Here is a 10,885-nt window from a genome sequence, read left to right on the forward strand (position 1 = left end):
AAATATAAAATATTTACAATTGAGATGCTGGACCTTTGAGGGTTTAAGTTAAACAATGGCTTAAAAAAACGGTTTATGAACGTTTAGTGCACAAATGTCTGAACATGAAGACTTTTTAGACTCTGCAGGATCTCCATTAAGCATTACAATATTTCCAACAGGGCGAGTGGGAGGGGGACAAAGGACATATTGTACCTAGATTTTTTTGGGTGGGTGTGGGGGTCTAAAACAGCATGCCACATTATATTTGCCAAATATGCCGCCCAAGAACCATTAAGATTTTTATCCTGGAATTCCTCCACATTGAATAACTTTAAGCAGCCTACCCTGTAGTTGAGCACGGCATGGAATCTCAGCCGTAATCTCACTTGTAAGACTCCATTCCATCATGCTCAACAAAACCCACAGTTCAAGCATCCTCTCTCTGTTCAATAAGTTACAATGACTGTTTTGAGAAACCCTTGTTGTCATTGGTTGTTTCAAAGTTATCAAAGCCCATTCAAGATGTTTTTTTAATTCAGTTATGATCTTTTGACTTAAATTTGTGGTGTCATGTTTGCGCTATTGAGCACGGAGTAATGATGATGGATTACATCAGCACCAAATTGTCGGCATCGTAAAACCCGGACGAAATGTACTGGCATCGTTATTTTACAATTCAACATTTTGAAAGCTGTACAGGATGTTAAAGGACAACCGACGTCACCGGACAAGTTGTGTCCATAATTTGTAAAATGGCTTCAAATAACTTCTACTGAGCGTATTTTACAAAGATTCCACCGCATATAGCTATATTTTTTGTTTTAAGACTCGTGCTGAATATTCCGGATGTCTTGTTTTTGAGTTGGTGACGAGTCCGTACGTGACGTCACTGAAGGAACGCCACTGACCGAAAAAAGGACACATTGTAGCAGTCCTTCATCACCTCAATGCATTTTGCTGTACTTGTTTGTTCTGAAAATGTCGTTTTGCACCAAAAAGAGGCAGAAGAGGGCGACAAAGCTCCATGTAAGGAATTTATCAGCCTGTGGAAACGGGCTGATTAAATCCTCACACGGAGCTTGGTCGCCATTTCTGCCTCTTTTTTGGTGATACATTTGCCCCCAATGTTGCCTCAAAATGGCACGGAATAAATTATCTAATAGATTGCAAACATGTATGCTTTCCTCTTCAGAACTATTTGAATCATATTCATAACTGGATGTGTAACAAGGAAGCATATTCTCCGAATCTGAAGCCATTGTTTTGATTCTTGAGCAATGCAAGACGTCTTGGCGTGACGTCGCGAACTGGGGGCGTGACTTTCTGAAAAAGCTGAAATTCGCAGCTCAATTTTTTGCAGACGTTGGACACTTTTTTATTGGTGTTTTGCATTTGACTAAATATATCATACTACGTGTTTTGGGTATTTTAGACGCTATAAAACATTTTTCTGATGTCAGTTAGGAAACAAAAAGTGATGTCGGTTGTCCTTTAAAAAAGAGACAAAAATCAAAACACACACATGTAGAGGTTGATCCTTATATGCCCGCAAAATTTTGTGAGGCTTCATTCCCAACTATGATTTCCACAATCCCATCATATTGGGTAATTTATAATGAATATTTTTCCATTTGGCCTGTATTTGTATTTTTTTTTTTTTTTTATTAATCAGTTTGTGTTGATTTTCTTTCTCTTCTCACCCACCACTTATCTCTTCCTGTTTAGATTCCTCTAGCTGAGATGGAAGCTCTCTCTCTGGCCTCAGATAAATCCTGGTCCCTAGCTCTGACAGAGGAATCGCTCGCTGACGATTTTAATCCCCTCTCCCTAAGCAGCCTGGAATTCAATGTACTGACATTTTTTTTTCTTCATACCTGCTTCCCTCTTTTTCCTCGCCCCATTTGCAGTATCCCTTAGTCGTGTTTCCTTCCCAGAGTATTCCAAAGCCACATGCCCACTTCACCGCCCTCCCGCGGCTTAACGCGTCATAGGCACTGCGACAGGGTGCCAACTTGTTAAACGATTCGTTAAAAACCAGATGTGTCTCGGTCGGCGCACCTAAAACGACACCTCAATAATTCAAAACGTGGCTATGGCAAACGTTTTACTGTCCAATCAAATGAAGTGTGTGGCCTTGAGGTCTAACATGCCTTTTGCAAAACACATTTATAAATAATCAGTCATTTTGGAACTATAAGGAAATAAACGACCATCATTCAGGAAATCATTCAAAGCACCTCACATTACCGGGCGCAAAATGCTTTTTGAAAATGGTGTTAATGTAATTTGCATCATTTAAGATGGATGGTGGATTTAACAGATGTGAGACGGTTTTCAACATCGGTTGTCATAAAACGCAGCTTCCACATTGTCGTCGGACAGTATAAAAGTGTGGGGTGGGAGAACCGAAACATTTGGAAGCAGTTAGCGATCCCAAACTTTTTCTTTGGCATGGAGTCACACTGACGAAGTCATACGACAGACCTGACGTTTCGCATTTCCCATAATTGTAACTGTTAAACTAGCACAACAGGTTTTTTTTTCCACTCATTCAGATCGTCTACTGTCGTCAAATGTTATTTGGTCATCTAGCTTTATTTTTCTCCATTTCCTGGCAAAAGGAAACAATAGCTGAAGTGTACAGTGAATGACACTAGGTCACCGTGTTAATTAGTCTGCATTATTGCAAAGCAGCATAACACAAAAAAATCATTTTCCAGTGATTGGATATTATTTTCAGCTTAATATGACATGATGTGAATGACTTAACACAATTTCTGGACTTAATTTTTTAATACTATGCACTTTTTATTAAAATTGGGATAACATTTTCCCCCTTCTGTATAATATTGTAAAATAAATTAATAAAAAAAATAAATCGTATAGATCAAGAAAGATTAAATAAGTAAATCAACAAATAAACAGATACATAAAATAAATAAATAAATACTCGTGAATTACATTGAATTAAAATAAATGGTTTATAACAAATGAATTAAAACAAATAAATAAAATTGATTAAACATAAATAAATACATACAATAAATAAATACATTACATTAAATTACATTCAATTAAAATGAAGGAATTACAATAAATGAATGAAAACAAAGAAATGAAATATATAAAATAAAATATAAACTAAAGAATAAAAAAATAATAAATACATGAATAAATACAAATAAATAAATAAATGACATTTACACTGAAATCAAATAATTAAAAAAAGCAAATTGATCAATAAATCGACAAAATAAGTAAATAAACAAATAGATAAATAAAATAAATACATACTAGTGAATTACATTAAATTAAAATAAATGGTTTATAACAAACAAATTAAAACAAATAAATAAAATTGATGAAAAATAAATAAATTAAATTAAATTGCATTAAATTACATTCAATTAAAATAAAAGAATTTCAATAAATGAATTAAAACAAAGAAATGAAATCGATAAACTATAGAACATAAATAAATAAATAAATAAATAAATACATGGGGAAGTCAAGGGCAATAAGTGAGAATGGAAGACCTTTCTGAATCTAACCACAAGTCTCCCACCTCCTTTCCATCTTTCTAGTTTGATGTGTGCTCATGCAGTAGAATAGTGCACTTGGCAGTTTTCTTTCCCTCTTGAATCTCCTTCCATGTTCTTCCGCCTTTCTCCACTGTGCTTTTCATGTGAGTCCGTTTTTCCCCATCACGATTCTCAATGTCGTATTTTGGTCCCTCCTCTGTCTATAATGTCTTGTAGTGAGCACGCGTGGGCCAGGCTGCAAGACACTGCCCCAGCTGACAAAAGGATCCTTAGCTCGCGCTTTATAGAAGCTGCTTATGAGCAATTTTCAAAGATTTCTGTGACCTGCGGCAGCTCTGTTCCAGCCACCTTCTAACATTTGTTTTCCGTGTATGCCGTAGCCCACTGCCTCTTCGTTGATTGTCATCTAGACTATAAATCTTCCGCCAACCATCTCGGAAAGTTGACTTCTCCGTGATCTGACAGGTCGATCAGCCTGACCCTGGCGGAACCCTGGAGGACAACCTGCTAAGTGTCAGGAAGCCCGCAGTAGGACGCACGCACTCGCTCCCCAACGACAGCTACATGTTCTTCCCACAGCAGGCCTTTGGCAAGCCTATTGCAGCGTCAGCACAACTTCTAGCACAGACTCCTCAGGCCCAGTGTGTCCAATCGGGTAAGCCTGAATGCACTATTTAGCTCCATATTTTTGGGGGGAGAAATGTATTTATGGTGACAAATGGTGACCATAAGTCTGAATTTATGACAAATCAAAAATTTGGATTTTCGTCAGATTATCTATTTGTTTATTTATTTGTCTATTCATTGATTTATTTATCAGTGCATTTATGTATTTATTTTACATATTTATATTTATTTATTACTTTATTCATTCCTTAATTTATTGATTTGTCTTTTTGTCCATTTTATTGTATTTTTTTTACCTATTTTCTGGTTTTATTTATTTATACATTTATGTATTTATCAATGCATTTATTTGTCTATTTTCAATGTATTTATGTATTCCATTATTCATGTATTTATTTATTTCTGTCTATTATTTCTGTATGTATTTGTTATTTTTGTCTGTCCATTTTATTTATTTTTATATTTATTACCTATTTTCTGCTTTTATTTATGTATTTATTTTTTGTACCTATTTTCTGGTTTTATTTATTTATGTATTGATGTATTTATTTATCTATCGGTGCATTTATTTATTTGGCCCATTTAATATTTATTTAATCATTTACTCCTTTACTCATTTATGTATTCATTTATTTTATTTTTCCGTCCATGTTATTTATTTATATATTTTTTACCAGAGTTTGCATGTTCTCCCCGGGCCCGCGTGGGTTTTCTCCGGGTCCTCCGGTTTCCTCCCACACTCCAAAAACATGCATGGCAGGCAGATTGACCACTCCAAATTGTCCCTAGGTGTGAGTGTGAGAGTGACTGTTTTACGTCTTTGTGTGCCCTGCGATTGGCTGGCAACCAATTCAGGGTGTCCCCCACCTCGTGCCCGAAGACAGCTGAGATAGGCTCCAGCACCCCCCGCGACCCTAATGAGGAATAAGCGGTACGGAAAATGGATGAATGGATATATTTTTTACCTACTTTCTGATTTTATTCATTTTAACCTATTTTCTGGTTGTATTTTATTTTATTTATTTATTTAATTGATGCATCATGAAACATGCCATATTTTGTTTTCCAGGCTCCAGGGATTCCGTGCGTTCTCAACCTGAAGAATTTTCCCAACGACTGACCATCCCCGCCGACCTCTTCAGACCCATCAGTCCTCACAGCCACTCGGACTCCGAAAGTATACCACGACTACCCGCTCCCAGATGCACGCACGGCGTGAGCCGCAAACTCCGCAGACAAGTACTGCCACTCTTTCATGCCTTTGAGAGCATTTTCATTTTCTCGTGCCGTGACTGAATTTAAGTGATACAGTGAGACCTCAGCTTACGAACTTAATTGGTTCCCACACATAGTGTGTAAGGTGAAAAGTATGTATCTCAAAAAAAATCCCATAGAAAACCATTAAAATGGGAATAATCCGTACCCGGGTTTCCATAAAATATACTTTTCAACTAAATAAGCCTTAAAACTACACACAACATACCTTATTCTATGTATAATAAATGTGCTATTGTATTGTAATGAAAGAAATACATTGCATTGTATCATAAAGTCACAAAGAGAGGCACATTACATGAGGACTGTAATTAAAGAAATAAACTGTGCTGTAAAATAAAGTTGTATTTACCTTTTTGATGGTCGTTGATGGCTTATGGAAGGAGAGTCACCTTCCATAAGGACTATTGGTAACTTAACCTGTGGTGCTGTTCGGTCGTGTGCTTCCGCCGAAGATCACTCCGCCAGTCGTGGTGGGTGTGTATCATGAAAATAGTGCTTATTATAAGGTTTAATTTTCATAAAGTTGATGTTTGTAAGATGAAAAGTTTGTAAAATAAGGTGTTTGTAAGTTGAGGTCTCACTTATATGCTATGTTCAACCACAAGTTAAAATATAAAGTGTATTTTCAATAAATTTCAAAGGAATTAGTAGTTACTTTACCAAATAAACCTAATAATGAAGCCCATGCATTAAAAAAAAATATTTAATATTATTTAATATTATAATAATATTATTTAATAATATTTTAATCTTTGTTTCTCATTCTAAACATGTCCAATTCCCTCCTCTCCCCCATGCCACTCACGTATTTTTCTTTTACTTTTTAATTTCCATACTGTTATCTGTTATAACCCCCCCCCCCCCCCCCCCCCAGATTAGTTGGACCCAAAAACCGCCTGAACCAGAACTCATTCTCAAGCACAGATACTCCTATTTCTGAAAATGTAAGGGGGGAAAAAAGGATTGATAGGAATTTTATGAACTTGGGGGAAATTTTAAAAATAATTTAAAAAAAACCTCAACATTTGAAATTAGAGCACTAAAAGGGGCAGGGACTGGACTCGTCACCGTTCATATAAAATTATTAAATTATTACAATTAAAATGAAACGCTTTCTGATTCTGATTAGCCGACATGGTGTTAATTAGCGCTGTTTTAGAGTTCATTCTAAACTGTTTTTACTCTACTATTTTCATAAACCAGCAAACCCCTTCACTAAATCGCCATGGTGGGGTGAGGTTCAATTTGGATCGTTCCTACAACCGACTCTTCGGCAACATTGGCTTAGTTCTTCTGATGAGGTGATCAAGTGGGGCAATCAGGCCAGTCGTAGACCCCATACTCAGGCAGGACAATAGAAGTAATGAGTCAGGACAATAGTGTCAGTGTCAGTGAGTATAGCCGCAGGGAGTAGTCCTCTGCTCCCCCCCAACCTGAGAGCAGGGACCAATCATAGCAGACTCTGGCACCGCCACTTCAGTAGAGATATATATGGGGCCAAAACTACCAGCAAAATATTTTCGTTTGCTGAAGGCTGAAGCCTCTTGAAGAGGCTGAAGCCTTTTGGATAAGAAGCGAAACGTCCGACACCTTCAAAGAAGTACAGATGACGGCTGAAGAAACCTTCTCATCGACTTTTTACTCTGGTTATCTTGCATTTGTCCAGTGTAGCAATACTGTCTCTGGCCACTAGATGTCTCTGTTACAACACATTTAATACACATGATTTTATTTAGTTTGGGACTTGTCATCCTCATTAGGTCAAACTAACCAGTTTCCTCATCTCATTTCTAATCCCACCCATGGTTCTCCACCAACCCCCCGTTTCATTACACATGTATCTCCATTGTCCCCAACACAACCCATCTATACCACACCCCGTTCTTTGTCTTGCAGATCGCGGTGTCTACAGAGTCTCAGGAGGCCCTGTGTTCAGATGGAGGGGAAAGCAATGAAGGACTTGCGAATGTGACTTCTCCATCTTCGTCTGCCTCCACTTCCACCTTCTCGCAGCAGCCAGCTTTCCACCTGGTCCCTGCCACACCTGGCGCCTCCCCGAAACCTTTGCGCCCTAGCAGTACTGTCCACACCCAGTACTGTCTTGATTCCCGCTCGTCAATACCGCAGCAACCGAACCGGACCTCTGTGGATCAGGAAGTGTCCCTCATTACCGCAGGAGCGTTGACAGGAAGTGATGACATCACAGTACCGGATGACGAACTAAGCAGTGACAGCAGCATTGGAACGATAGAGGCTCGCAAAAACAATCCGGACTGTCAGGAAAGTGGGAGCTCTTATCCAAAGGGCTTGAAAAGGTTCCATAGTGTTGACACGCAAGGTCGCAGCATTCTCTTGCCCCGCCCCCGCCCTTACTCCTGGTTGGATGGCCCACGTCGCCACTCGGTGGAGGTTTGCTCCGAGTTGGAGTCCGGCACTCAGTGCACCGCCACGTCCACTTCTTCTGGTTTTGTGTCCCAGGCTGACAGTCTGCAAATCCACAGTCAGACCTCCACTCAGACTTCCCAACCTTCACCTCGACGGAAGAAGAAGATGAGTCCTCCTTGTATTTCTGTGGAAACCCAAGATGGATCCGAGCCCCAGTCCAGCTTCGGGTTGCCCAATCGGGACACCTGCCTGAGGAGGCGAGCACTTTCTAGTGACTCTAAAGACTCCTTTGACCTTGGGGTTGTCGAGGGTTCAGTGCTGGATCGGGACTCTCCAAACCCCAAGCTACTGAGTCTTCCAGGTTTATCCTTTGAGAAGTCAAACTCTGATCAATAAAAACACACGTAAAGACTCACCACAGGATGAAACAAAGACACTGATGCATTTTGTGTATCTTTAGTGGTGATAGATCTCGTAATAATGCTGTAGAGAGTAAAAATGGTTCCTTTTAGGAGCAGTGCTGTCAGTGTTACCAGCCTTTTGTTTGTTTTGGTATTTATTATTTTATTTTTTACTGCCAATATAATAAGACAGGAAAACAGGTAAGATCAAACCACCCCTGGAGTCATATCATGAAAAGTAACATGCAGTTGACGTTATCTTATTTTTTGGGGTGTTTCACAGTCTTTGACTACTCATTGGAGGTACAAAGCAATATGAACGTTTTCAAGGCACTATTTTTTAAAAATTATTGGGTGTTTATGCAGGGCATTTGTTCTGTATTTTCAATGCTAGGCTGTCGATCGAAATGGTTTGTCTTTGTCTTTATTTCACTTTAAGTTATTTTTGGAGCTTTCGAGGTTGATTTAAATAAATGTTGTGAACCATCAACTGTATTTGAAGGGGAGGAAAATAGAAATGTTTATCTCAATCAGTGGTTCATAACCTTGTTGACGGTACTGAAACCAACCAGTTCATAAGCCCATTCAACAAACCCTTGATGAGGACAAAAAAATGTGTCAAAAATTGCTCCTTCGGTTTTGAATTGCTCAATTTGGCATGATAAATCATGTAGATTGGACGCGGTGAATTCATGGTGTATATATTCATCCGCCGGCTTTTGACAAAAAAAGGTGTTTTAGCCCAAAAAAAGACCATGTATATAAGGTGTCTTTAGCCCAAAAAAAGACCATGTAGACTTGTATATAGACCATGTCGGCTTTTTAAAGTGAAAAAAGACCATGTATATTAAGGCGTTTTTAGCTAAAAAAAAGACCATGTATATAGGCGTTTTAGGTGGAAAAAAGACTATGTATAGTAAGGCGTTTTTAGCACAAAAAAGACCATGTATAGTAAGGTGTTTTAGCCCAAAAAAAACACCATATTATAAAATGTTTTTACACCAAAAAACGAGCATGTATAGTAAAGCGTTTTTAGGAGGAAAAAACAACAGTGTATATTAAGATGTTTTTTTCCACCAAAAAACAACAGTGTATAGTAAGATGTTTTGTACACACACAAAAAACAACCATGTATAGTAATATGTTTTTTAGACCAAAAAACAACCATGTATAGTAAGCCATTTTGACCCCCCCCCATAAAAACAAACTGAAAATGTGTAATAAGCCGTGTTTGACCCCCCCAAAAACTAGTATGCATACTAAGGCCTTTTGAGTCGAAAAAAACCCTACAATGTAGAGCAAGGCATTTTTGACCTGAAAAAAACGACCATATAGTAAGACGTTTTTTTACACCAAAGAACAACCATGTATGTAGGCCCCCCCCCTAAAGAACAACCAGGTTGAGAACCACTGATCCAGATACACGTCTCGATAGATAGATCCATGTAAATCGATCTGTCTTAACATCTAGATAGACTCTCTCTGAAAATGCAAATGTTTATTTTCATTGGTTATTTCATTCTTTCAAATCAGTACAAGGCTGTAAAAAATTGTTATGCTGATAATTTCTTTCACGTTTGGACTTAAAAAAAAAACTAAGGTTGGGAATGGTATCAAATTGTCTTTTTGTGATGTTGAAAATTACAACAAAAAAAGCACATTATGTCATGTTAAACCTCATGAACAAACTTCTATTGTATTTATTTATTTTTCAAAATAAACATTTAAACTTGTTTTCTTGAAATATTTTATTTCAAGAGAACGTTACCTCCGTGTTGTAATTAGCATTTTGTTGTACATTTTCAAGGGCCATTTCAAAATCATGGTAAAGTAGTGGTACATTCTCACGCACAAAAAAAAACCACTTAGTATAAAGTCGTTTTTAGCATGAAAAAAATGACCATGTATAGTAAGGCGGTTTTAGCCCAAAAAAAACATGGATAGTAAGGCATTTTTAGGAAGAAAAAAGACAATGTATAGTAAGGCGTTTTAGGCGAAATAAAAGACAATGTATAGTAAGGCATTTTTAGGCTAAAAAAGACCATGTATAGTAAGTCGTTTTTAGCCCTTTTTGGTTATTTGGTAAACTAACTACTAATTCCTTTGAATTTTATTGAAAATACACTTTATATTTTAACTTGTGGTTGAACATAGCATATATCACTTAAATTCAGTCACAGCACGAGAAAATGAAAATGCTCTCAAAGGCATGAAAGAGTGGTCTTTTTTTCGCCTAAAAACGCCTTACTATACATTGTCTTTTATTTCGCCTAAAACGCCTTACTATACATTGTCTTTTTTCTTCCTAAAAATGCCTTACTATACATGTTTTTTTTTTCGCCTAAAAACGCCTTACCATACATGGTCGTTTTTTAGGCTAAAAACGCCCCACTGTATGTGTTTTTAAGGCTGAAAATGCCTTACTATACGTTTTTTTGGGCTAAAAACGCCATTCCATTCGATTTCGTGCCAAATGTCTTTGCGGGTGTTGGCCAGGAGAGGGCGATAAGCCCAGTGTGGTCCAAACCACCACCAACAGAAAAGCACAAGAAGAAGCCGCAGAAGAGCGGACCGTCCCACATCCGCTTCAACGAGCAACTATTTCCGCTGTCAACAAGCCAAGTCCTCGGTGACTCGTTTTAACTTTAATTTTTAAATGTTTCATTTATC

The 10,885-nt window shown here is 37.8% G+C and overlaps 1 protein-coding gene across 11 annotated transcripts in view; it reads left to right on the plus strand.

Annotated features, from left to right (window-relative positions):
- Positions 1-9,287, plus strand: part of cacna1g (calcium voltage-gated channel subunit alpha1 G) — a 132,908-nt gene extending 123,621 nt beyond the window's left edge. For 7 of the 11 annotated variants that reach the window (XM_089015121.1, XM_089015122.1, XM_089015126.1 and 4 more), the window contains 4 exons: positions 1,708-1,830; positions 3,990-4,179; positions 5,221-5,390; positions 7,326-9,287. In XM_089015121.1, the coding sequence (XP_088871247.1) occupies positions 1,708-1,830; positions 3,990-4,179; positions 5,221-5,390; positions 7,326-8,210 (1,368 nt within the window). In that variant the 3' untranslated portion in view covers positions 8,211-9,287. Of the gene's footprint in view, positions 1-1,707; positions 1,831-3,989; positions 4,180-5,220; positions 5,391-6,303; positions 6,374-7,325 lie in introns of all 11 variants that reach the window. The other 4 variants (XM_089015128.1, XM_089015131.1, XM_089015127.1 and 1 more) reach the window with 2 other exon arrangements.
- Positions 9,288-10,885: the final 1,598 nt, after the last annotated feature.

Source organism: Hippocampus bargibanti, linkage group LG15 (genome assembly GCF_051943395.1).
Source record: "Hippocampus bargibanti isolate YZ-2025 linkage group LG15, ASM5194339v1, whole genome shotgun sequence".
Taxonomy (NCBI): Eukaryota; Metazoa; Chordata; class Actinopteri; order Syngnathiformes; family Syngnathidae; genus Hippocampus; species Hippocampus bargibanti.